This window comes from Myotis myotis, unplaced genomic scaffold, assembly GCF_014108235.1.
Source record: "Myotis myotis isolate mMyoMyo1 unplaced genomic scaffold, mMyoMyo1.p scaffold_m19_p_24, whole genome shotgun sequence".
NCBI lineage: Eukaryota > Metazoa > Chordata > Mammalia > Chiroptera > Vespertilionidae > Myotis > Myotis myotis.
Genome location: NW_023416329.1, coordinates 5,310,148 through 5,338,044, shown reverse-complemented (window position 1 = coordinate 5,338,044; position 27,897 = coordinate 5,310,148). Strand labels below are relative to the sequence as shown.

Genomic DNA, 27,897 nt, shown 5'->3' with positions numbered 1-27,897 from the left:
GTCATAAATACATAAGCAAACAAAACAGTCCAATGTGGATAATGCCACACGAGACAGATTGTGAGGGGATTACAGTGGTGGGCTGTGGAGGGTAGAAAGCTGCCGTGAGACATGGTGCAAACAAATATATGCTTTGTAGTCAGATGATGTGGCTTGGAATGTGGGCCTAACATTTATTTACTGAATTAAAAAATTGTGGCAAAATATACATAACATAAAACTTCCCATTTTCACCACTGGTAAGTGCACAGGTGAGCGGTGTTGACTCCATTCGCATGGCTGTGCAATCACTGCCGTCCCAGACTGCAGAACTTCCCATCATCCCGAATGGAACTCTGTACCCATTAAACAATAATTCGCCTTTCCCAAGCCTGTGGCGAGGTCTTTTCTGTCTCTATAAATTTGGCTACTCTAGTACCTCGTATAAGTGGAATCATACAGCATTTGTCCTTTTGTGTCTTCTGACATTTATTGTACCTGTACGCTAAGGCTAAGTAACAGCCGCCTTTGAGGACATGTGATGTGACCAGATCACTCAGGATATCACTCGGTACAAAGCGTGCCTTCAACAAACGTTTGTTCCATCTGTTCTAATTTACTCAGGGAGGGCGAGAGGACTGTGACCCGGAGCACAGGCAAGAGTGTGCGCCTGCGCTCTGCGCCCTCTGGAGGGCAGACGGGGGCTGGGGGCTGACCCGAGTAGAGCTCTCGCGAGACTGTCAGATGTGCGGCGAGAGACGGGAGGGGAAGGTTGTGCTATCGCGAGAATTCTGCCTTTCGGCCCTTGGCGTGTGTCAGGCGGTGTCTCTGCAGCGAAGGTCCCCTCGGATCGCCCGGAGTCGCGTTTGTAGTCGGTAAGAACCGAGTGGCGGGGAGGCCGGGCCCGCCTCCTCCCGAGGGGCCGGCCTCTTCCTCGACACGCCGGCCCGGGCCTGCCTGCTGCTCCCCGGCCAGCGACACGCCGGCCCGGCGCCCCCTCCTCCTGCCCTCCTTGCCTCCTCCTCCCTGGCCGCCGGTCCCCTCCCCCTGCCCTCCCTGCCCCCCGGGCCCCCTCCTCCTGCCCTCCCGGCCCCCTCCCCCTGCCCTCCCTGCCCCCCGGGCCCCTCTTCCTGCCCTCCCGGCCCCCTCCCCCTGCCCTCCCTGCCCTTCCTGCCCCCCGGGCCCCCTCCTCCTGCCCTCCCGGCCCCCTCCCCCTGCCCTTCCTGCCCCCCGGGCCCCCTCCTCGCCGCCCGCCTGGCTCCCGCCCCCTCCCTGGCGTTGACTGGGTGTGTTTTGCTCGCCCCCCGCTGTCTCGGGGGTGGGGGTGGAGGGGGGGGAGGAGAGCCCATTTTCCCGGAGCGCCCAGAACACATGAATCTTGCCTGCCGGGTGGAGACGTGAGGAAGGCTATACTTTTCGGCCCTTTGTGTGGCAGCACAGCGCTACCTACGGCCTCGTCTAATTGTCCCACGGCCCCGAGGGGGATGTCGGTGCCCTCCCTGCGGAGGAGCGGAGCGAGGCTTCTCACTCGCTGATGCGCTCCACCCGGAGGCCTTTGCCCAGTGCCCGTGCGTCAGGGTGTTGGGAATAGAGTGACCGAGCACACAGCCCTCCCCTCCGTGGAGCTGCGTGCTTGCGGGGGGCGGGAGGAAGTAGCCCACCCGGGAGTGGGTGCGGAGTCAGTGCGGGCTCGGTCTCGGCGGGGCTCTGCACCTGCCGCCTGGGGCTGCCGCCTAGTCCGCGTGGCTCCCCGCGCGTCCCTGCACCGCCCACGGGGTCGCCCACGGGTTCATTGGACACGGTCTCGGGAGGAGGCAGGTAGTCAGAGCCGGCTCCTGGCAGCGTTGCCGCCCGGGTGTGGCATTTCTGAATGTAAAGAACGGCGACCCCTGAGGAAGACGACCAGGTGCTTCCGTGGAGGTGGGCAGGGTGCTTGTGCCTTGTGCTCGGGCCAGGAGCCTGGTTTGCACTTTCCGAGGTTTGCTAGCTTGCACATTTGTTAAGATAATTAAGTGAGATAATATTTGTAAAGTCTAGCTCGGTCACATTTCTTATATTTTACTTATTCCCGCTCTTCTATGGAACTTTTGTTCTTTGGGTCCCTATGGAAAAATCCTAGCAGTCTAAAGTTTTATTATATTTTGTGTCTAAATAAATCTTTTCAATTACATTATTCATTTTGGACAAACAGGTATTTCAAAAGTGGAGATGCATGGGGAGCTGTGTAAGGAAAGGAAGATGATTTTCAAGCTGGGAGGAGAGAACTTATTTCAGGACTCCCCACCCCTACTTTACAAAATCAGCTCAGCTGTGCCACAGGCTCAGGAACCGGTGTGGGCTTCATAAAATTGCACAGGACATTTTGACACATACCCTTCCCACCATCTGAGAGCCTATTGACTAGTGGCTTATAATAATTTTCCTCAGAGAGTAAGTGTAAGGAAGACATTCAGAGCCACTTATTGCTGCTGATGGATTTTTAAATCAATTTCTTGTTTTATAGAATTAGTTTTTTCTGCTTAGTTTTGCACAAATTCTCCTCTAGATGGCAAGTTCACCATTAAGTCCTCACGGACTATCACTGTATATGTCAGCTTAGGCCACTCAATACATATTTGTTGAATGAATACATAAAACCTTTTTTTTTTTTTTAAATATATTTTATTGATTTTTTACAGAGAGGAAGGGAGAGAGATAGAGAGTTAGAAACATCGATGAGAGAGAAACATCGATCAGCTGCCTCCTGCCCAGCCCCTACTGCGGATGTGCCTGCAACCCAGGTACATGCCCTTGACCGGAATTGAACCGGGGACCTTTTAGTCCGCAGGCCGACGCTCTATCCACTGAGCCAAACCGGTTTCGGCGAATACATAAAATCTTAACTGAATTTAACAATTCAGTTCAGTGAAGGAGTGAATAACTGACAAAATAGGTTTAAACTCTTTGCTTGTCTGTTTGGTCATAGATAAGAAGTTGAGTCTTTTAATACTTGAATAATTACAGATTGCATGAGAACATAATCTTGGGTATATACAGCATTGAGTTTTATTTGGCATAGGGAGGAAGGAAAATATTTTATCACTTGTTTACTTATGTGGGGAAAACCACAAGATGTTTACCATATAAAATCAGGAATAAAATAGTATTATTACTATGATGATAGATAAATAACATGTTTTCTTATCCTTGACTATATTATGGTAAGAAGTTTCAAGTTGAAGTTAGGGCACAGCCCAGTTCTGAAAGCCTACCAAAACTTCTGTGATGTCAGCTGGCATGTTTGGCACTGCAGAATCTGAGAAAAAGATCCAGAGTTGGCTGTAAATACAGTAATGTTTCCCCTTTAACTGACAAACCTGCTGCTGCTTGTGGATCTGTTTAGCTGAGCTTTGACGGGTCTGGCATCAGAAAAGACACTTTATCTCAGTGTTTGTCCTAGAATCCTGGTTTCAGTGGCAATACCCTTGTCAGTTTTATTTTGTTTGAAAGCAAACTAAAAGTAATAGTTAGAAACATTTCCACTTCTGAAAAACCTTCCTGAACTAATGAAAGTCTTAGTGGAAGACCAAGTTGATTATCTATACTTAAAGCAGAACTATACCATACTTATTGTAGCTGGTCTGAATTTAAGCATTTGTTTATCATTTACTCATCCATCCACTTAGCAAACATGTATTAAGCCTCTGTTGAGTTTAGGGCCACAGCATTTCACAACTCCAGGGACACTATTCTCTTTCAGTCAATTCAATAGTGCACCGAGAATGTGAGGGAGTTGGTAATGCCCAGGTACTGATACCAGGCTATCTGTTCAGCATTAGGGTATGCAAAGCCAAATAAGACATTGTCCCTTCTCTTGGAGAGCTCTCAGGCTAAGGAGGCAGACATCATCCAATGTAACAATAAAGGTAACATGTGTTACAGGTATCATGCTGTAAACCTATACAGAGGAAGCATCAGCTAACTTTATTGGCCAAAGCAATTGAGGAATTGGGGTGCTTGGTCAGGAAAAGTTTAGTAGTGGCTATGACTTGAGCTTAGTCAGAAAAATGGACAGGAAGCAACTGGCATTGCTGGCAGAGAGAATAGGAGAGCCAGGCTGGACAAGGTGAACTAACCTGGACTGTGCATGGAACAAGCTGTCTGCCAGATCACGGTGTGGGGGCTGCTCTCGGGAGACTGCAGAAGAGTCAGGCTGAAACCAGAAAATAGAGAATTATATTGCCTTTATAAGAAATTTGTACTTTATCCTGTAGGCAAGTGTGAAGCCATTGGAGAATTATAATTTGTGCTCCCTCTAGGTGAGCTGATCTGCTAGGAAATGAGACAGCATAAAAATCTTGAAGCAGAAGAGAAGTAAACTGCTTTATGAATTTTTCCTTTATAGAATCTAAAAATTTTATAAAGATCCAAGGGCAAATAATGCAATTTAAGGGAATGAGGAGGTGCTTGCAAGTTGGTCTAATTGCAGAATTCTAATAGATTTATATGATTTTCTCCAGTCCTTTTATGTTTATGTAATATTTAAAAAAATCACATCGTTGTAGTAACAGTAAAGCTGGCATAAGCTGACAGAATAGACACTGACTCTGTAATTGTTAACTTTGTGGGAATTCAAATGAGGGAGAGCTGGAGCATTTAGTGAAGTTTTGGTCAGGATCTTTTAGAAAGGGCATACCAGTAGAGACCACTGATTATGTAGGTGAAGGTCAACATTGGGACCATTTTATAGGGCACATAAAAGAGATGAAAGTTCTTGGCATCAGATATGTATGTGTGTGTATATATATATGTATACATATATATATATATACATATATACATACACACTTTTTTTAGTTAAGAGATTTTATTCTAATAACTATAATTACACTGCTTGTTTGTCGAAATGAAAACTGAAAACAAGTATACAAAACAGTTGATTACTAATTGTGTATTGAAAACAGTAAGAGGTTCCACAACACCAGATAAACCAGTTCTGAGGTTTTCCCCAAGGTAAATTTTAACAGCTCTTTGTTTCTTTAGTGTTTATCAAAATACAAAAGAAAAAAGTAGAGATTGTTTTTGATGGCAACCTGACCCTTGCAGGCTGAGGGAGTGAAAGCACATGTGGACGGGGGTTCTGAGGAGTTAGGCTCTAAGATGACCGGTCACCTGTCTGCGTTCCTACTGGTGAGACCCAGACAACCTGGAGCAAGTGAGTGTGTGTAGGGACCATGGGGGTCTCCCGTTCTGGCCAGAGTGGTCCCACCAAAGCACCTACGCTGACCCACGCTGACCGAAGGGAAGGCTGGGGTCCCTCCAAGGGGCCTGAGTGGTGGCCGCAGCCCCCAGCGCACCCCCATGGGCAGTGGTGTAAGCACAGGTACAAGCACAAACGTTATGGGATGCAGATGACCCAGCAAGACAAAGCCAATCAGGGACCGTAAGTGACCATGCAGAATGTATTATGGCTGGTTCTGTCCACTGCACGCTCCAGATGGGAGACAGACCACAGGCAGACTGGACTCAAGCTGTTACTACAGAACCTACACTAAGCACATTTCTCCCTTCTCTGTGTTAAAATGTCTCCTTACCTTGTATTTATATTATAAAAAATGCACTGAGTTTGGGTTAAAAACCAACAACCAAAATGGATCTCAACACAGATTTAAAGCCCAGAGGAGGAGCGTTGATGTGATCTCACAGCAACTCCTAGAGGCCCCGCCCTGGGTGCCTAAAATCCCTTCTCAGTACTAAACAGTGGGTTGATTCTTTTTTTTTTTAACAATAAAAAAAAGCTGAGTAATATTGCAAAGGAGTACCAGAAACTGCCTCATTGGAAACAAGAACTATTTACATTAAATAAAAACCCGGTTGCAGGCTGCGTCTGCACATGTACAGCATGATGAAGCACACTGGGACGAACCATGGAGACAGCTTCTGGCACTCACACCACAGGGGCACATCTGCCACATGAGAGGAAAGCAAGGGTGAAGGAGGGAGTGAGGGGGAAGAGAGGAGTTCGGTTCACTTCTGGTTCCGGAGCTGATTGGACAGCCAGTCCAGTCCCTCATAGAGCCCGTCACTACTGGTGGCACAGGTAGCCTGAATGGACCAGTTCCTGTGGCGCAGAGAGTGGAGGCCCAGCTTGTCCTTGAGCTCAACTGCGTTCATGGCATTGGGGAGGTCCTGCTTGTTTGCGAACTTGAGCAGGACAGCATCCCTGAGCTCATCCTCCGCCAGCATCCTCATAAGCTTTTCTCGAGCCTCGTTCACATGCTCTCGGTCATTGCTGTCAACCACGATGACACCTTGTGTGTTTTGGAAGTAGTGGTGCCACAGAGATCGGGTCTTGTCCTGGCCACCCACCTCCCACACAGGGAAGCTGATGTTCTTATACTCCACAGTCTGCATGTTGAAACCTATGGTGCGGATGGTGGTCACGATCTCACCCAGCTTCAGTTTGTACAGGATGGTGGTCTTTCCCGCAGCGTCTAGGCCAGGGGTGGGCAAACTTTTTGACTGGAGGGCCACAATGGGTTCTTAAACTGGACTCAGAAGAAGGAGCTGCGGCCGTGTTTCCGGACGTTGCCATGTTAACACTGCTGCTGGTGAAGGAGCGGAGGGGAGAGCAAGAGAACCCTCCGCTCTTTCGGCTCCGCGGGCCAGATGCGGCCCGCGGGCCGTAGTTTGCCCACGGCTGGTCTAGGCCCACCATGCGAATGTGCATTTCTTTTTTTGCCAAAAAGGCCCTTGAAGAGGTTCCCAAAGATATTCCCCATGCTGTAGAGCGGATGGAGAGACACTGGCCAGAGAAACCCCCGGCAGCCGCAGTGCTGCTGCTACTCTGAGCCAGGCATTGGTTTTACTCCCACCAGCATCAGTTATATTTTAACTAGAGGCCCGTGTACCAGTCAGGTCCCTGGCCTGCGGGATGGGGCCAAAAACCGGCTCTCTGACATCTCCTAGGGGTCCCAGATTGTGAGAAGGTGCAGGCCAGGCCGAGGGTCAGAGAGGTGGTTTCGGCCCCATCCCACAGGCCAGGCCAAGGGAACCCACTGGTGCATGATCAGGGCCAGGGAGGGACATGGGAGGTTGGCCAGGCGGAGAGGGACCGTGGGAGGGCTCCAGGGCCTGTTCGGCCCATCTCGCTCAGTCCTGATCAGCCAGACTCCAGCAGCAAGCTAACCTACCAGTAGGAGCTTCTGCCCCCTGGTGGTCAGTGCACATCATAGTCAGAAGTTGAGCAGCCTTAGCTTTCATTAGCATATTATGCTTTGATTGGTTGAACAGATGACTGGACACAGCATATTAGGCTTTTATTATATAGGATAGACTGAAAAATTTCTTCTTTCTAGCCATTGAATTTTAACTTTTCATCATTCAGTGGTATGTCTAGGTTTTTTTTCTTGTATCTTAACAAAATGTTATCCAGTGAAAGTACTAGTACTTTGAACTAAGAAATTGTTTTCTTATTATGTTTGGTACTGAATGCCTGAAATGGGATCCAAGAAACTGTGCATCTCAGATAAAGCAGGCTCCTCCACAAACTCTGTTCATCTGAAATCTGAGGGATGCTTAATTGAGGATGATGGCCTTTAGTGTACCCCTTTCTTTTTAAAAAAATCTTCACTGGAGGATGTTTTTATTGAATTTTAGAAAGAGAGGAAGTGGGGGAGGTAGGAAGGGAGGGAAAGGGAGAGAGACACACGCCTGATGGGGGATCTGAGGCAGATTGGTTGTGACTTGCCTAAGGTTATACAGCATTTAAGTGGAGCCAGGTTTTGTACCAAAATAGGTCCATTTTTGCACCGACTGTGTATTGTATAGTACTCTCAATTTCACTTCTGTAGTCACAGCACCTAGAATAGTGCTTGGCATCTGGAGGTGCTCAGTCAACTTTTGTTCAGTGAAAAGCATCCATGAGTGTTAAAGTAGCACTGGACTGAGTCCTTGTGGTAGTGTGTGTGTGTGCAGTGGTGGGAAGGGGGGAATTAAGGTACAGGTGTGTCAGAGATGTGAGGCGATGTCTGAGAGCCTGAAACAAGCTGAGGGCTAAACCCCCAGCTGGGCTTGTAACCAGACAATTAGTGGGTCTGCACTGCTTGTCACTACTTGAGCCAATTAAGCAAAGACAGGGTTGAATCATATATGAGTGTTTATTCTAATACTGCCACCAATGTGAGAGCAGCACGTCATCCACAAAAGTCTGCTCTGTAGCCCCCCCCGCCCCCCCATAAGCCGTTGCTTATATAGGGTAGGACAAAGATTGCATGGGGAAGTAGGCAGTGTGGGCTGGGGTGGGACTCCATTGTTTGGGCTACAAGGTTGTTAATCTTCCTATGATAATAGTTCTTGAATGAGACTGGACCACATTCCAAGGTTGACTCCCCGGTCCCACAGACATACAACTTCTAGCCAGGTTAGAATGTCCTTTCTTTAACCAACACAAGGCAATCGTGGTTAACAGAGCATTATTATTTCCATAACCATAGCTAGTCCCCAAATATTCTATTTTTGCCCCTAACTGAATGTTATAATCTCAGAGAGGATCTTAAGCTATTGACCAGGAACATTCTAATAACTTGGCAAGCCTCTGACTTACCTCCAAGTTTGTTATTTCTCTGTAATGATTAGCAGTAAAATCCTTAAATCATAAATGTCTTGACAATTTGGCGCGCGGAGGGTTGGGCGGATATGTTGTGGGCGGTGGAACGGCATCAGGTGTTGGACCTGGCTAGGAAAGAATTCAGAGCCATGACTCAAACTATAAGAGAACATTTATTTGGAAAAGAGGTAAAAGGAGTAATTTGTATAAGAAATGGGTTTAGGAAACAAGTTATAGAGGTAACGAAGGGCCCTTGGAGCTTGGGAGTGAGGAAGGAAATGGTAACGAGCCTGGGGGAAGGGAAAGGGGGGAAGGGAAAGGAGCCGGCTGCTCCTGGGAGGGAGAGGCACTGGGCTTCCTTTCTAAGGGTTTTAAGGGTTGAGATTTTAGGGGAGGTCCCATCTCAGGGGCAGATCTTAAAGGTGTGTCCTTTCAGGGCCTAGGTCTCCACTGATTGATTGGTGGGTGCCAGGGCAGGGGTCATTATCTAATGCACCTGGTCATGAGCTCAGCCTTAGTGTCGCTTGTCTGGTTTTGCTGCTTCTCTGGGCTTGGAGTTGATGTACATCTGAGGCCTAGAAGTTATCTCTAGGGAGGAAAGGTCAGTGGTCCTGACTGCATGACCAGTGATCTGCTAGGGGAGGAAAGGTCACCTGGGGGCAAGGTCCCACCCTGCCATTGTCCTTTGCTAGGCAGCCAGGGCTTTCTACCTCGCCCACCCTCCTTGTTCTGCCGATCGGTGTCACTCACTACCACAGACACCAACACGCCGGAGAGGCCGGAGAGGCTGGAGAGGCCGGAGAGGCCGGAGAGGCGGCGGGGCTCTTGGAACTGGCTTTGCCCAGAGCAGTGGCCAGGGATGGAGTTGCCTAGCCCAGGAGTTGCTGCAGCCACGCCTTAACCTCGCTGGAGGCTGGGGGGAGGGGGAGGCCCTTCGGAGTGGGCGGCCGGTGTGGGCGGAGCTTCCGGCCCCCACACTTTTCTGCTGGCTCCCATCAGTCAGCGGGGCGTGGTGTAATCCATGGGCGGAGACCTTCCTCACCCAGGTCCTGGATAAAGCAGCCTCCGGCGCTCCTGGCGGCTCCTGGCGGCTCCTGGGGCCCTGGTCTTCAGGTACGTTTGGCGGCTCAGGATCACAGCAGGACCCCTGTGGCCCGCTGGCCTACGGCCTGGGGGGGGGGGTGGGGGGGGTGGGGGAGGGGCGACTTGCGCCGGGGCTGCGCATGCGTGCTGAGCGGTGACCGAGCCTGCTTGGAACCCAGGGCTTCGTAGCGAGACTGGCTGTCTAGGAAGTATTGGGGAACCTGGAAAGTCGCTTGAGTAACTGTTGCTTTTGAAACTAGATAAACCTTGGCATTGGATGGTAAAAACCAATTTTGTGGTCAGTTTTCAGTTACTGTTCCCGAAAGTTGATTATCTGGGGTTGATTGCTCATAATTGTATAAAGGTAGACAAATCTGAGTTCAGTAACGTCGGAAGTGCCAACCTTAAATATGCTCTTGTGAATTTATTTTTGTTTAAGGCATTAACTTTTATTTGCGTGGTTTTAAGAAATTACTGGGAATCAGATCCCGAATTTCATAAACAACTTGTCTTAATAAAGGAAAGTGGGCTGGGGCGGGCCAGCCTGGCCCAGTGCTTGGAGGTTATGGTTGGATTCCTGGTCAGAGCACCTTCTGGGGTTGCGGGCTTAGTCCCCACTAGGGGCCGGGGCCATGCAGGAGGCAGCCAATCAATTATTCTCATCCTTGATGTTTCTCTCTCTTTCCCTCTCCCTTCCTCTCTGAAATCAGTGAAAAAAAATATATATATATTTTTAAAAAGTGGGTTGGGGTTAATAAAAAAATATAGAATTAATCTCCAAAAAATAAAAATTAAAAAAAAGCTGGTTTGGGGCTAAAATAAGATACATATAACCCTTGAGTTAATGAATGTGATATAAAAAACAACCTTTAATTTTTTTTTAACTGAAGGAACGTGTGAAGTAAAAGAAATGTCTCAAGGTAAAATTGAATGTGGGATATTACTGTTTTATAGTTTTTTTATTCTGAAAATTTGTATCTATGGTCAAATACATGGTGGGCAAAAGTAGGCTTACAGTTGTAATACAAATAAGTAATACAATAATTAATAGATAATAGTGGAAGAATAAACTTTTGGGTACTTACAACTGAAAAACCTACTTTTTGCCCACCCCTGTTTATATACAGCTTCATCAAAGGTAATCAGATTGGCAGTTTTTTGAATTTAGTAATCCATAGAGCAAGAGGTATCTTGTGGATTATGTTTTAAGGCAGCGGTTCTCAACCTGTGGGTCGCGACCCCATTTACAGGGGTCGCCTAAGACCATCAGAAAACATATATAATTACATATTGTTTTTGTGATTGATCACTATGCTTTAATTATGTTCAATTTGTAACAATGAAATTGGGGGTCACCACAACATGAGGAACTGTATGTTTTAAGGGGTTGGTCTTCTAGCAATGATTCAGATGCCAGGAAAATAAAAAGTGGACATCCTTTTCATTTTTTTGAGAAGAGGAATAGGTGGGAAAACAAACAGCTGGAAGCTGCAGTTGGAGATGATCCCTCCCACACCTTCATTCAGGTAGACAAATGGAACTCTGAGTGGTTGTTGTACAGATGTGAGATCAGAACCTAGGGCTCTTGCTGCTGTCCTTTACACTTGGCACTGTGTTTGGCAGTGCTTGGATTATTCTGATATGCAAATGTACTGTTTATTTTGTTCACATTATTTAAGGAAGAAGGTTCTGAAAATTGTCATAACTTATTGAGGGCTATGAAAATGGACTGAATCTTTTTTTTTTTTTGGACTGAGAATCTTAATGGAAGTATTCCAATAGTAATCCAGATGTTATTATTTGAATGGTAATTGGAATGTGTTTTTGGAATGTTAATTTTAAATTTTAGTGTTGGTAAATAAAAATAACTTTTGGGTGATAATACACTAAAGGAAGAACAAGCTTGTCAGCGAGAGAATCCAGGACTAGACCTTAAGAAACCATATTTCCCCTCATGGCTGTGGCCCTTCCCAGGCTCATTTAAACTATCTGGGCCTTTGTGGTTTCACCTATAAAATGACAGTAGTGTACTAAAGAGATGGCAACGTTTTTTCCAACCTCAAATTGTGGTTTGTGTCAGTTACACGTGGATCATAACTCTGGAAATTTTATGGTTAAACCATAAGATAATGACTCAGCTTCATTTGTGGTTAGTTGCTCAGTTTTGGTTCCCTGATCTCTGTTCGGACTTGATAAGTAGATTTGTGCAAAGCATTGTGCAAATAGGGCATATATAGTTCGTGGAAATCCTTTCTTGTTTGTAGGGTATGTGTGTTTCTCCCTCTTTTCCCTCCCCCACAATTTAGGACAGGATCCTAGAGGCAAGAGGCAAGGACGTTTTAGGAAGCACTTAAAATTTTAACTCTGTCTCGAAAAAAAAATCTGCTTAAGGCAGTCCTCTTTGGAAGGTGGTGGTAGGGCTGTAGTTTGGATTATAAAGGCGAATATGAAAAGACTTTTTTAGTAGTCTTTCATTGATTTGAATTTTAGAATTAGAGCTGATTTGGTCCAGTCTTTTTATAGGTTAGAAAACAGGCAAAAGTGTGCATATTTAGTTTAGACTATTTAGTTAATGAATGGCTAAATGATTATAAGTCAGGGCCTCCTCACTTCAAAGCCTGTTCTAGCGTCAGTGCTGCTTTCTATAGTCCAAAGGTGGAGGTTCCTGAGGTTCCCACAGATCGGGTACACATAATAGCAATAAATGCAGTATTAAAAAGTACAGTATGCAGGGGCCAGGCTAAGTGTTTATAGGCAGGTAATGTCTCACTTTAACTTTACTGCGTCCCTTTGTAGCCTGTTATTTTCTCCATTTTTTTTCCAGGGGATATTGAGGCCAGAGAAATTAAGTAGCTTCATGGGTTTCAAGCTCGCAAATGAAGCTGGAAGTCTGGTTTGTCCAACCCCAGAGTAATCTATTAACCTTTACCCTTGCTTCACTGGCACTACAAATGGTGAATTGTTGAAAACGGTTATATGAACTAGTTACCTCGAACAAGGCTCTCTGGATGTGGCATTTCATAAAACTAAATGAGGCTTCACCACATTGTGATTTGAGTCCATCTGTGTAGGGGCTTCTTCCTCCCTGCAGTGCACGAGGGCAAGCATTACACAGCTCCCGTCTTGCGATCTGGGCGGTGGAAGCTACTGCCCATAGGGAGGAGTGGCAGAGCCAAGGGCAGCAAAGGGACAGCGCCCTGGGACTGGCTGTAAAGTTAGAAACAGGCGCCCTGGCCAGTGTTGCTCAGTAGGATGAGCACCGTCTCATGCACCAAAAAGTTGGGTTTGATTCCCAGTGAGAGCACATGCCTGGGTTGTAGGCTCATCCTCAGTGTGTGTATGTGTGTTTGTGTAGCGGGGGTGGGGGGAGTGCAGGAGGCAGACAATTGATGTTTCCCCCTCCTCTAAAATCAATAAAAGCATATTTTAAAAAAAGGAAACAGGTTTTCTTAGTAGCTGACAAATGGGCTCTGAAGACCTTGTTCTAACAAGATGACTGTTTTTTAAAAAGGATTTTTTTCTTGATTTTAGAGAGGAAGGGAGAGGGAGAGAGAGATAGAAACATAAATGATGATAGAGAATCGTTGATCGTCCCCTCCCCCCAAGCCCTTCACGGGGATCAAGCCTGAAATCCAGGCATATGTCCCAACCAGGATCTGAACCATGACCTCGCTCATGGGTTGACTCAACCACTGAGCAACCCAGCCAGGCCTAAGAAGATGACTGTTTTAAAGAATAGCACTCATTTTAATTTGAAAACTTGATAAGTATGTGGGGGAAAAAATCAGTTTTATAACTTTTAAATCTCATCCTACCTTCTGTTCATAAGTGATAAGAAAAATCCAACTTGTGTACTTCTGCCATATTCTACTAGGCAGTTGTATAGTGTTTGTGATTCAATGAGAAGACTTTAGGGATCTAGTAACACATACAGTCAGTGCTCTATGCATTTGAATTGGTCTCCCATATGATCTAGAACTTCAGGGTTTTGACATCATGAAACAACATTTTAATTTCATTTTATTGATTAAATTTTATACTGTGCCAGGCATTGTGGCATTTCACATAAATATTGAGGACCTAAGAGTGGGAAATTTGGTTAATACATTTGAAAGATGGCTAAACATGCCTTGCATATAACCTAAGTACAAAGTGAAGCAACTCGTGGTGATGCAAGTCTGAGGCAACGTTTCACTTGTGTTAGCCAGGTTTTTTCATTTTTTGTTTTAAATTTACCTTTATTGTTGAAAGTAATACAGTTGTACCCTCCCCTCACCCCACCCCTCCCCCTTTTAGCCTGCCCTCACTCCAGGCCTTCACCACCCTACTGTCTGTGTCATGGGTTGGTTATGCATATAAGTTCTTTGGTTAATCTCTTCCCACCCACCCACCTACCCACTCTGACCTTCCCTCTGATAGCCATCAATCTGTTCCCTATTTCTACATTTCTGGATCTGTTTTATTTATCAGTTTATTTTGTTCTTTAGATTGCACATGTGAGTGAGATCATGTGATACTTTCTCTCACTGGGCTTATTGCAGGCTTTTCAAAGTCCCTACAGTATGTGCCAAGTGTGCACTAGTGTCTACACTTAAAACAGGGCAACTTGCAGTATGAAAAAGGAAGGCGGCAAAGTAGGTACAGCTTGGTGTTTCAAGGGTTGGAAAGCATTTCAAGGATTCCTGTCAAATCCTGGGGAAACAGATTGAGGCAACAAAATAAGGTGAAGTTGGGGAGTTTCCTGTAGCGTTCAGTTTCTTATAGGAAGTCCGCAGTTCCTGAATGTGAATCTTTTGCTGAATGGTCAAAAGGAAGCCTGTTGGGCTTCTTGCTCTCTCTGTTTTGTTTCAGAGGGTGGGGATCACACAAGTTTGTCCCTTTCCTGCTTCTAGCTAGCCGCTTGGCCCTAAGCTAGGCCTGAAGATGCAGGTTAAGCCAGCGTTCCCTGTGTTCCAGGTGAGCAACAGCCATGCCCAGGACTGCATTGAGTAGGCTGCTGTTCTGTTGGAAGCTGGCTTCTCAAAGGTCATTGCCCTCAGGACTGGTGGGAAGTTCTTTCATGTGTTGCCTCCAATGCCTCCTATTAATACTCCGCCCCCCACTTTGGGTTATTTTGAGTAAGTGTAATTCTTCTCTTTGAAATGTCTCCAAATATTTGAGAAGAGACTTCTCTTATCAAGGTTAAACAGCTTCCCTTCCGGAGAAATTTTTCATTGTTTTGAGGTCTCTTTCCCTTTTCTAAATGCTTCTTTCTAAAGTCTGTTATTCAGAAAAATTTCAAATATAGTCTAATAAACATAGAACAAATGTTCCCATGACAAACACTGTACTTTTGATGAAATCAGTCAAATGGTATGTAGATTATTTCCCCTCAGACCCAGCACACTGCTATCTCATATAGGGCTCACTTTCAGTTAAAAATCTCCATCCTTTTAAAAATTTATACTCCCCCTTGCCCTCCAAAAAAAAAAAAAAAAAAAATGTTGTACTCTTCCCCAATTCAAGTTCAGTTGAGGAAAACAGGGACATACCTCTGAAAACTTTACAGACTGGCTTCAGTCCATTATCCTTTGAGTACTGTGTAAAAAAATTATGATTTAATTTAATTGCGTTTCTATTTAGCCCATATTCACTTTGTCCACAAAGATAGCATACAACCTTGTCACAGGTCTTACTATTGTCCAGATATGTTGTGTCTACAACAAGCATGTCAAACTCAAAGGCTAACACGGGCCAAATAAAGGTTTAACTTTATGTGGCCACAAAAAACAAAAGCTTTAATTTTCATAGAAACGTAGGTTTATTTCGATAAGAGACATGCTGAATACAAAGGGCTGAAATAAATGAGTCATCGTTAACATAAAATAATAGAACATTTTAATAAAAGTTAATATTTCTTCTTGAACATTAACTTACCAGACACTGAATAACTGCACACATTAATACGCATAACGCAAATAAACCTATTTTTCTTGTTCTCCAAAACCAAAATATTTCCTGTTGCGCACAACAAACAAGTGAGTCCAAGACTAATGAGGTGGCCATCGGCTGCTAAAATATTCGCTGCTAGTATTAGTGGAGAGAAATGGTGCGCCTGTGCATAAAGCGTGTAAGGGAAATGAATGCAACACGATTATAGTAATCAGTCAGCGAATGTTATAGTTCGTTATTAATAATTATGTATAACAGGATATTGTAAAAATTAAGTTAGGAAATTTTTATTAAAAGGTTTCTTGCATACCGTTATGTTGTGGGCCGCGAGTTTTGACATGCTTGGTCTACATTACATTGGATAGTTTAGTAAAACTATCCAAGAAGGAAGTAGGTTAGGGCTTAGTGAACCCATGCTGGGCTACAGTGATCACAGCTTTCTTTTCTAAGTGTTTAAAAATCATCTGTGGCCCTAGCTAGTTGGCTCAGTGGATAGAATGTTGGTCTGCAGACTGAAGGGTCCCAGGTTCAATTCTCGTCAAGGGCATGCATGTACCTCGGTTGCAGGCTCCTCCCTGGCCCAGGCCCTGGTTGGGGCTCATGCAGGAGGCAACCAGTCGATATTTCTCTGTCTTTCCCTCTCTCTTCCACTCTCTCTAATAATCAATGGGAAAATATCCTCGGGCGAGGATTAAAAACAAAACAAAAGCACAGCTGTGATTCTACATCTATCCAGGGTAGAAACTCGTGGCTCTTGTCAAGCTCTGCTTCATTGCATTTCGGACTCTCTTGTCTCCCAGTTTGATATATCATTGGTTATGTGCTATTCTTTCCACATCTATTTCTTATCTCTTGTAAACCTAAGCTTAGTATAGAATTCTCTGTAGTTTGCTACACTAATCACTGTAAGAACCTCCCTTATGTCAAAATCCTATGAATTTGTTATTTTAGATTTACATTCTGGAGAGCTTCCTAGCTATGAAGGCATCTCTAAGTTGTCCCTAAATTTAAAAAATATACATAAAGAAAAGAGAGAATAAATTAAAATTCTGTCCTCAAAAAATTTAGGTACTTGTCAGATCTATACAACGTTCTAAACTGTTACTAAGCTTTTTTTTTTTTGCAGCTGTTTTTCAAAGTACTGTAATTATGGATCCTTGTAGACCTTTTAATCTTCACCTCTAAATCTGCAAAATAAGAACACGTGACTTAAACTGTCTGACTTCATGTGTGTTATAAATAGAAACTTACACTCTAATATTCTTTGAACTTTTTGGAGGCTGTATGCCTTATTGATTCAGAAAAATTGTTGTGTTTATTTCAGAAATACCTGTTCACATGTAAAGTGTCACTAAAGTTAGATGCATAGAATTTTGTGGCAGGAACACAATAGTGGTGGGCATGGAGAGGAGGGAGTATTTATTAAGAGTTTGCTGTGGCCCTAGCCAATTTTGCTCAGTGGATAGAGCATCGACCTGTGGACTGAAGGGCCCCAGGTTTAATTCTGGTCAAGGGCACATGCTGGGATTGTGAGCTCCATCCCCAGTAGGGGTCGTGCAGGAAGCAGACTATCAATGATTCTCACCATTGATGTTCCTATTTCTCCCTCCTGCTCTGAAATCAATTAAAAAAATATGCATGTATATGTATATGTATATGTATATGTATATGTATATGTATATGTATATGTATATGTGTATAAAGAGTTTTCTATGTGCTAGGTCCTGTGTTGGAAGTAATCTAAGCAGTTGGTAACTGGGAGCTGGATGGAATGATCATTTTGGGATTGAAAGGTGGTTTCTGGTTGTAATGATGGTGCAGTTTGAATTGTTCTGTTTTTTTTTTTTTTTTAAAGGAACAGTGAAAATGAGTACCTCACAGGACCAGAATGGCTTCAGTAAGAGAGAACCCCTTCTGAGGTGTCGTGATGCACAGAGGGACTTGGAGCTTGCCATTGGTGGAGTTCTCCGGGCTGAACAGCAAATTAAAGATAACTTGCGAGAGGTATAATGTGTGCTTTTCTCATGGCCAAGTTTTGGCTTCTCAGTGCCAACCAAGAAGTTTCACCCCATGCTTTCCATGGTCTGCCTGAAATGTTGATGTCTTTGATTCCCAAGGGAAATACAGATGTTAGAAGAGTTTGGAAAAGTTTATACCAAGAGAATTAGTTCAGCATGCATTTTTGATTGCTCTTCTTTGCAGTCCCTGTGCCAAGCAGTGCCATCCAAAAAAACCCCCCAAAAAACGAATGAGCAGTATACTTACTGTTCATCTGTATCCTGGATGCATAAAGGATGGCACAAGATCCTGTCCCCTAACATTTTTTAACTTGTTGATTGCATGGTTTTGGTGGTGCCATGGTTGTGTAAATGACTGTCAGAGTAAGCCAGAATGAAATATGTTTGTTCCATTGACTTAATAGTATTCTTCTGGTGACTGGGGAGACCAAGTGGTATTACATGACTTTGAAATACTTTATTATACAGAAAAATGTGTTTTAAAATAGCTTTTAAAAAAATATATATTTTTACTGATTTCAGAGAGGAAGGGAACGAGAGATAGAGAGAGAGAGAGAGAAAGAGAGAGAGAGAGAGAAAGAAATGATGAGAGAGAAATCGATGAGAGAGAATCATTGATTGGCTGTCACTTGCACGCCCCCTACTGGGGATTGAGCCCACAACCCGGGTGTGTGCCCTTGACTGGAATCGAACCTGGGCCCCTTCAGTCCCCAGGCTGGCACTCTATCCACTCAGCTAAACTGGCTAGGGCTAAAGTAGTTTTTTAAAAAGGGGTTCTCATTGATAATTTATAACTGTTTTGATTTTTTTTCCTTAGGATTTTATATTTACCCCTCTTTGAATCACTGTTTATGCTTCCAGAAACATTTACTTTACAATTTTACTTAAACTGTCTATCCTAGTGCTCTCTGGTTATTGACATATAGTGGCACATCTCTTTATCAAATTGGTCTACCGTCGTCAATGGGTTGCTCATTTGTAAGATGAGAAAAGAGATAAAGGCTAGCTATTAAGTCAATAGTCTTATCTTATTACACTTGTAAATTTATAAAACTATAGGTTTTCAAGTTATATGAAACACTGAGGGGGATCAATATTACCTGACATATCCTTATATTTTCTCTTGATTATTTTAGAACACCCAAAATTAACCTGGCCTCTTAGTATTGTGGGGAGATTTTAGAGCTTAGGTATACTTTTTTGGCTGGAATTCTTAAAATGGGTCCTTGGGGCTTTGGGGACACTAAGCCCAGAAATTATAGGTACAATTTTTAGTGTGTGCATTTTTCTGGGGAAATGTCATTGGATAGCCAAAAGAATCTGTGACTCCCAAAAGTTTAAGAACCTCACTGTTCAGTGGGAAATAATTATTTGGGCTTATAACAATAGTGAAGCTGCCCTAACCTGTTTGGCTCAGTGGATAGAGCGTCAGCCTGTGGACTCAAGGGTCCCAGGTTTGATTCCGGTCAAGGGCATGTACCTTGGTTGTGGGCATATCCCCAGTAGGGAGTGTGCAGGAGGCAGCTGATCGATGTTTCTAATCCTCTATCCCTCTCCCTTCCTCTCTGTAAAAAATCAATAAAATATATTTAAAAATAAATAACAGTAATGAAGCTAATATTAATATGTATGTGTTTCCTAGATCAAAGCCCAGATTCACAGCTGCATAAGCCGTCACTTGGAATGCCTTCGAAGCCGGGAGGTGTGGTTGTATGAACAGGTAGATCTCATCTATCAGCTTAAAGAGGAGACACTGCAGCAGCAGGCCCAGCAGCTCTACTGGGTAAGGTGGCTGGTTTCTAGAGAATGTCTTTCCTATATTGTGGCATCAGATAAAAGTTTAATCTCAAGTGCTGTTGTTAACTTGGATATATTTGGTGCTTTTTGTATCATTGTGGCAAGGTGGTTTCATTTTTCTTATAGTTACTGGGCCAGTTCAATTGTCTTATTCATCAACTGGAGTGCACCCAAAACAAAGATCTAGCCAACCAAGTGTCCGTGTGCCTGGAGAGGTAAAGACTACCGTTGCTTGTTTTGATTTTTGGCATTTTGACTTCGGTGTATTAAAAAAAAAAAGTCACTTTTGTAACTCATTGCACCTGTTGGATTTAACTTGACTTCTCTGTTCCTGTGATAAGATCATCTTGTTTTATACGTTTAGTATTATACTTGGTGCATGGTTAAGTGATCTATCTTTGGTTGAGAGTCTTAGTAAAGTACAGTCATTTCAGATAATTCACAATTTGGCTTTTGCTTTGGATGCAGTTGAAATAGATATTTCTTTAAAATAGCCAGATTTTATTTATTTTTTTCTCCAGACTGGGCAATTTGACCCTTAAACCTGAAGATTCGACTGTCCTATTCTTTGAAGCAGACACAACTGCTCTGCGCCAGGCCATCACCACGTTTGGGTCCCTCAAGACCATCGTGAGTAATACTGGTCTCAGATGGTTCATAGTGTGCTGCTCAGGTCTGTGGCCGCACACGTGGTACTAAAAACATCACATTTTTACTTTGAATACTGGCTTTCTAGAGAATTTGGTGAACTTCAGAAATTTCACATTCCGATTAAGATGACAGGGCATTAGCCTGGTAGTTCTTGGGATGTGGTATTGACTCATGGATAATCTCAAGAATTCACCTGGTATTAAAATCTTTGACATATTTCTTATAAAATTTATGGCTTGAATGGTCTTTCATATAAAGAAGCAAACATGGTCTCATTTGGGTCTTGTTAAAAGTAGAGTAATACTACCAATTGTGGTGAAATTTCTTGTATGATGTTACGTAGTAAATAGAGATTTCTCAGATTTGATAACTACATTGTAGTTATCATTGAATTTAGTGTAAAGAATATTCTATAGAAATGGTAATGCTTTGCTTAATACTTTCGAAATTATGAATTACAATTTCACTTTTTGATATGAAAGTTAACATTAATAAATATGATTATTTTGCTTTTATTTTATAGCAAATTCCCGAGCAGTTGATGGCTCATGCTAGCTCATCCAATATTGGGCCCTTCATGGAGAAAAGAGGACTTATCCCATTGCTAGAGCAGGTAAAATGTAATTTTGTTTCTGATAACTGATTTATTACTTGGCTAATATTTCTTTTGGGTTTAAGTAAATCACTTTTTTTTTTTTGCTTCCATTTATTTGTAAAAAGGTTTATGCAATTAAATTCTTCCTTTGAGATGGACTGTCAAATAGAAATTTAGATGTTTAATAGGTGTTGAGTAACAGAAAGTTATTGTTATCAGTTAGTTCATAAGAAATTATCATCAGCCCTAACCGGTTTGGATCACTGGATAGAACATTGGCCTGTGTAGTGAAGGGTCCAGGGTTCGATTCTAGTCAAGGACATGGACCTCAGTTGCAGGCTTCATATCTCCGTCCCTGGTTGGGGTGCATGCGGGAGGCAACCAATCTGTGTGTCTCTCACATGGATGTTTCTCTCTGTCTCTCTCCTTCCCTTCCACTCTCTCAAAATCAATGGCAAAATATCCTCGGGTGAGGATTAAAGACCATTATTAACTTATGAACAAAAATAGATACAGAGGCAGAGCTGCCTCGAACAGACTGTCAAACTACAGCGGGAAGGCCGGGGAGGGTTGGGGGGGCGGGTGGGGGGCAGGGGTAAGAGATCAACCGAAGGACTTGTATGCATGCATATAAGCATAACCAATGGACATAAGACACTGGGGGTAGGGGAGGCTGGGGGATTGTTAAGGGCGGGGAAAAAAAGGAGACATATGTAATACTGTTTGTAATACTTTAAGCAATAAAACAATTAAAAAAAAATAAAAGCAATGTAAAAAAAGAATAAAAACACTTTCATCATTCCAAATAAAAACTCTGTACCCATTAAGCACTAACTCTACATTTTTCCCCACTCCCAGGCCTTGAAAAAAAATCCTACTAGCGATCAGCGATTGAGAGCAGATGCATATGTAACAGCCGGTGGGCTAATTTCTTTATACCTGTCCCATGGCTTGGTCCCCCAATAGCACTGTATGTTGTTCAAAACAAACAAACAAAAAAAACAACAACAAAAAATAAACAAAAAAAATTGTCATTAGCTCTCTGCTTGAGTTGGTTCTCTCTTGGGGATCCTTTTCTTTATAATTCATAGATTTAATTTACTTCTAAAGGCAATTCAAATATAGGTTTCTAGACATTGTGAGTTGAGAAAGAACCCTGGAACTCAGCCGTACTCCCTTTTTTTTTTTTTATTATTAGTTAAGGTATTACAAATGTGTCCTCATCCCCCCCATTAACTCCAACCTCCCCCCCCCCCCCCCCCCCCGCCCCTCACGCTCATGCTCCCATCCCACTGTTGTCCATGTCCATTGGTTTGGCTCAGCCGTACTCCTTCATTTATAATTGTGAATATGGAGGCTTAAGGAAGTCATGTAATTTGTGAAGAGTTAGTGGCAAGCCAAGATTAGAGAGTTTAGGTCTCCTGCTTTCCTGAACTTTCTACTGCATTTGACATTCATTGCCTTGCTATGTGATTAGCAGAAGTCAGCATCCAGCACCACAGCTGTCCCTCTCAGTGAATGGCTCCTTGGAAGCAAACCGACCAATGGTCATCCAGCTCCTTACACACCCAGCACCAACCTCCAGGACTGGCTCACCCAAAAGCAGACCTTTGAGAGTAGTCAGGTATGTTGTTGCTTTTTTGTTTCTGAGGTAGATGTAGTAGTAGATGGGGTTAGTACAGGGGTGGGCAAACTTTTTGACTCGAGGGCCACAGTGGGTTCTTAAACTGGGCCGGAGGGCCGGAACAAAAGCATGGATGGAGTGTTTGTGTGAACTAATATAAATTCAAAGTAAACATCATTACATAAAAGGGTATGGTCTTTTTTTTTTAGTTTTATTCATTTCAAACGGGCCGGATCCGGCCCGCAGGACGTAGTTTGCCCACGGCTGGGTATGTCTTTGTTGAGTTTTTAGTTCTGGTCTAGAAACATGTATTTTTAATAACTTTAAATTACAATAGTGACATTTCTTCACCATAGAAAGTTTAGTAAACAAAGAACTATATAAAGAAATACAAATAATCCCAATATGCAGAGACAACCACTAACATTTTTTTTTATATACTTCCCTAGAGGCCCGATGCACAGATTCGTGCACCGGTGGGGTCCCTCACCCTGGCCTGCGCCCTCTCGCAATCCAGGACCCCTTGGGGAATGTCGGACTGCTGGTTTTGGCCCGATCCCTGCAGCAGGGCCGAAACTGGCAGTCCAACATCCCCCGACGGCTGTAGTAGTGCGCAAAGCCTGTAGTAGTGCGCAAAGCGGCAGGCGGCCGGGGAGATGCCTGTGCCCAGGCTGGTCGCCCCGCTGCCTCCCGCTCAGCCCAGCCCCGCTGCGCCTGCCTCTGCCACCACTGCCATGGAGGTGGGGGAGGTGGGAGAGGCTGGTGCTGCCCCAGCTGCACTCGCCAGCCATGAGCCTGGCATCTGGTGCCCATTTGTCAGCTGAGGGGCTCTCCTGCTGTGGGAGCGCACTGACCACCCGGGGGCTGCTCCTGTGTTGAGCGTCTGCCCCCTGGTGGTCAGTCATAGCTTCCAGTAGTTCAGTCATTTGGTTGACTGGTTGCTTAGGTTTTTTTTATGTGTTTTTTTTAAATTTTATTGGTTTTTCTACAGAGAGGAAGGGAGAGGGATAGAGAATTAAAAACATCGATGAGAGAGAAACATCAATCAGCTGCCTCCTGCACACCCTCTACTGGGGATGTGCCCACAACCAAGGTACATGCCCTTGACCAGAATCGAACCTGGGACCCTTCAGTCCGTATGCTGATGCTCTATCCACTGAGCCAAACAGGTTAGGGCTTAGGCTTTTATATATATAGATTTTTCTATGCATACATATACTTAAAAAATTATACTGTAAGTCCTGTTTTGGCTATTAGATTTTTTTCCACTAAAAATATATTTCTCTGTCACTTAATTTCTTCCATAAAATCCTTAATAGAATATGTTTCATTGATTGGCTATAATTTTAATCTCCAGGTTTTTTTTAGTGGGGAATATAAACAAAGTTCCTCTAAACATTCAGGAGCTAATTCTTTGTTAGTTCCTTAGGAGAAAATACCTAGAAATGGCATTCTTAGATTACAGTTATAGATACATATTACCAACTTGGCTTTCCAGGAAATTGATATCCATTCCCCCCAGCAGAATATTGATTGTATTTGCTTCCCTGAAACTTCTCTAAGAGTACTTAAAAGTTTTCTTGTGAATTTGACACAAAATAACAATTTTGTTTTAAGGAAATTGAGTATTTTTTCCTATTAGCCTTTTTCTGTGATTTGCTTAATTGTATCTTTTGCTCACTTTTGTCTTTATTCATAGAGGCATATCATGTAGAACTAATGTCTCTTTTCTATTTATGCTACAAATGCTTTCTCTTAGTTTGCCTTTAATATTTTCCATTTTTTTAAATTGCAGAAAATGTTTTTTATGTACTCAAATATTTTATTACTGCCCCAGAGAAATCCCTTGTCTCTGTATACTTAAATTTAGAAACACTGGGCAATGTAGTGAATAGGCAAATGGGACTGTTATCATTGAATCCTAAAGCACTCATGCTATTCTGTTGAACTAATATTGTGTACTTTTTGCTTAGACTTCCTCCAGAACCTGCAGTATCTTTAGTAATGTCTGGGGCAACCAAAAGGGCTTGGAAAACTGGCTCCACAAGAGCCAACAAGAAGTTGTTCCTGAAAAACCAAATTATGAAAAGGGTAACAGCTGTTCTACCACCAGTTTATGCTCCATTAATACTGAAAAGGTTGAAGATCCAGAGCTTCTTGATCAAGATGAGATGAGTCTTTCTGATTGGCTGTTGACTGACCAGGACTCTCCAAAGCTGGAGAAGCCTGGGAATGGCAGCTGTGAAACCAGTGAGAAGTTTAAGCGCCTGTTCCAGGTGTTCCATGAGTCCTACAATGTGAATGATTGGCTTGTCAAGTCCGATTCCTGTACCAATTGTCGGGGCAACCAGCCCAAAGGTGTGGAGATTGAAAACCTGGGTAATCTGAAGTGCCTGAATGACCACAGCGAGGCCAAGAAAACCTTGTCCACTCCCAGCATGGTTATTGAGGATTGGCTTGTCCGGAACCATCAGGACCCATATAAAGTAGAGGAGGTCTGCAAAGCCAATGAGCCGTGTACAAGCTTTGCAGAGTGTGTGTGTGATGAAAATTGTGAGAAGGAAGCCATGTCTAAGTGGCTGCTGGAGAAAGAAGGAAAGGATAAAAATGGTATGCCTGTGGAACCAAAATTTGAATCAGAGAAGCATCCAGATTCCCTGAATATGTGGCTCTGTCCTTCCAGGAAAGACGCAGCAGAACAAGCTAAAATATCAAAGGCAATGGCTGCTTCCAAAATTGCTGATTCCTTCAAAATGATAAGGAACAGTTCCTTGTCAGAGTGGCTCATCATACCCTCATGCAAAGAAGCACATCCCAAAGATAGAGCTGGCAAACAAAAGCTTATGAGTCCGGTGGCCACTTCCTGGTGTCCCTTTAATACAGCTGACTGGGTCTTGCCAGGAAAGAAGACAGGAAACCTCAGCCAGTTATCCTCAGGAGAAGACAAGTGGCTACTACGAAAGAAGGCCAAGGTGGGCAGACATCAAAATAGCACCATTTGAAATATATTTAACAGGTTTTTACTTTCCTAATCCCAAACCTTGCAAATGGCCCAGATCCTTAAACATGTTAAGTGTTAAATTTTGCTTAAGTATTGATTTTGGTACAATATTAGCTACAGAATGGAGGATTTGTGAATATTCAGACTAAAGTTTTTGAACATTTTCCAGGTTCACAATCTCCTTCCTGCAGGGGGAGAAATACACAAAACACGCCAGCCTGTTTTATTGCTATTTATGGGAAAAAATTTAGGGGCAGAGGAAACAATTGTCACCTTTGCTCTTAAAGAGAGAATGCCTAACACTTATATTATTCCTTATTGACACTGTATTATTGGGAAGATTATTTGTAGCAACTCATCTTTTTGTCTTGCAGGAAGTATTACTTAATTCACCCCTGCAGGAGGAACATAACTTCCCCCCAGAACATAACTATGCCCTCCCAGCAGTTTGTGATCTCTTTGCCTGTATGCAGCTTAAAGTTGATAAAGAAAAGTGGCTATATCGAACTCCTCTACAGGTGGGTACATGCCAATAGTGTATGTATTAGATTTTACAGCTTGTTTTCTTATATATAAACTTGTACTTTGCCCATTAAACTAAATTCATATTAAGGGAATGAATATTAGGCAAATGAGGGGAGAGGGAGATAATAACATTTCAGGTATTTCACTTGAATTTGCTTTATGAAATAACTAGTACATATTTGAAAGTGGCATTTCAAGATATGATGTAGTTGTCGGGAATTTTTGGAATCTGTGTGGATTCAAATAGCTTATTGAGAAATGAGTGAGCTTTTAAGGTGGGGAGAAATGTTTTCATGCTACAGTGAAGTGCTTGTTTATCTGTGGACTTTTCTTTACAGATGTGAAGGAATGGAGTACTAGAATCAAGCAACATTTCTGCAAATCATCACATTTCCATGAGCCGAGTGACTGCAGCTTGCCAAATCATTGTGTTTCTGGGTGTGACCAGCCAGTTTAGTTCCTTTCCTGTCTAATTTTGAACTAGTGAAGAGAAATGTCATCACTTATGAATTACTGTGTAAAAGAAAAAGGCTGTTTGTTGATGCTGAGGTGATTCAGTTTCTTCTTACAATTCACCCCTACACTAGAAAGAAACAGAATTTTGGTGGATATTTCTTTCACAAGTCTCCATGGCTCCTTAGATTGTGTTGTTGTTAGTATATTAAAACTGTAGCTTTAAAAACAAGAGAGTTCTATCATCAAGGTGTTCATTTAAAGCTAGTCAACTTTGTTAACCTTTTGGTTACCCTTCTTTAGATGCTTCCCTTGCTGTGGGTTTTTTCCCATTAGTGGTGGAAGTCATTATTTCTTCTGTTTAAGTAATATATAGCATATTTCACACAAATAACCTTGAGAATAGTGATTTTTTTTTTCTTTTGGTAAACCAAAATGTGTGCCAACATCTTGGCAATTTTTGACATTAATTACAAAACATTTAACCCACAGGTCAGATTCTACATTTTCTTTTGTAAGAAATTAAAGCTACTGCAAATTTTGTATTTATTTCCTTAAGTGTTATTAAATTATCTAGTGAGCTCTTTTAGAAAAGCTCTAAATTGCTTTAAGATGATATTCTGGGTAATCCTAACCTATTTGAAAATATTCTGAAGAAATGCAAGCAAAAGAGCCCCAGTGCCGATTAATCAGAGAGCAAACGGCAAAACATGTTGGAAATATAGTACTTGAACTATTCATTATCCTACGCGTTGGTTATTGGTGTATCCTGTGTAAATGGAAGTTGAGCTTGACATTAACACTTGGTGCTTTTAACTAGGGATAAATTAAATATCCTTACTGTAAGCAGTGTACCTTGTACCTTTACCTCTAAAAGTGCAGTGAGCTGGCTGTTCTGAACACTTGTGCCTTGGGGTGTTTATTGAAGCTTTATGAAAACTGGTGTTTTCTCAAAATCCTTAAAGTCATGCCCACGATTTAAAGTTTCTCTGTAGGAGAGAGATGGGATTTGTTTTTAAATTCTTTGATAAGCTGCTTTCCAGGCTTCTAAATTAAGCCACTCAAACTTGCCCTGGTATATGGTATTGGAAATACTTTTAAAGTGTGTGATGTTATCATCTAGAAGCCCCTTTGGGGAAATTTCAGTCTTAACAGTGCCGTTTGCCATACAGCTTCATTGGAATTCTTGAACCGTGGCTGGAAAAAGCCCTCTATTATTTTATCTCCCCCAGACACCATTTGGAACTTTAATAAAGATCGTGGGTAAAAACGTTAAGGAGCCTTTCCATTATTTTAGGTTGCAGCAAACTTTGTAGTTTTTGAGGTTTAACACTGTGTATGCCTACATTTACATTAATCACTTTGCTAATTAGTATGTAAAAGTCTTTTGCATTGATGCATTTTGTACTTCCCTCCATTAAAAGTCTAACAGCCATAGTTGTGTGTATTTGTAAAAGTACCTTGTAACAAAATATTCTATCACATGTAAATGTGATACCCTTTGGTTAGTAGTACACTGATAACAAAAATTTTTATATTCAATAAAATATCTGTATTTTATGAATCTTAAGTTAGTAAGAACAGGTATGCTGCTACTAACTTCCATTTTCAGTCTGTTGCTACAAACTCTTCATGTTATTCCTTTTAATTTTC

At 42.9% G+C, this 27,897-nt stretch overlaps 2 protein-coding genes across 5 annotated transcripts; one reads left to right on the top strand and one right to left on the bottom strand.

Moving 5' to 3' along the window:
* The first annotated feature begins 701 nt into the window (after window positions 1–701).
* NCOA4 (nuclear receptor coactivator 4) lies at window positions 702–27,681 on the top strand. Of its 4 annotated transcripts, none has more exons than XM_036355892.1 (10): window positions 702–854; window positions 17,436–17,584; window positions 19,241–19,381; window positions 19,522–19,610; window positions 19,917–20,025; window positions 20,570–20,659; window positions 22,119–22,265; window positions 24,239–25,237; window positions 25,641–25,784; window positions 26,130–27,681. In XM_036355892.1, the coding sequence occupies exons 2-10, from the start codon at window positions 17,447–17,449 to the stop codon at window positions 26,133–26,135; spliced, it is 1,863 nt and encodes a 620-aa protein (XP_036211785.1). In that variant the 5' UTR covers window positions 702–854; window positions 17,436–17,446; the 3' UTR covers window positions 26,136–27,681. The 4 variants fall into 4 exon arrangements, with proteins under 4 accessions (XP_036211785.1, XP_036211784.1, XP_036211782.1 ...); XM_036355891.1 differs by lacking the exon at window positions 702–854 and adding an exon at window positions 9,566–9,679; XM_036355889.1 differs by lacking the exon at window positions 702–854 and having other exon boundaries at window positions 22,122–22,265.
* LOC118679306 (ADP-ribosylation factor 1-like) lies at window positions 5,750–6,755 on the bottom strand. Its single transcript, XM_036355893.1, has 2 exons — window positions 6,687–6,755; window positions 5,750–6,480 (listed from the first exon to the last, which is right to left on the bottom strand). Exons 1-2 carry the CDS (start codon window positions 6,738–6,740, stop codon window positions 5,986–5,988), a joined length of 549 nt encoding a protein of 182 aa, XP_036211786.1. The 5' UTR covers window positions 6,741–6,755; the 3' UTR covers window positions 5,750–5,985.
* Window positions 27,682–27,897: the final 216 nt, after the last annotated feature.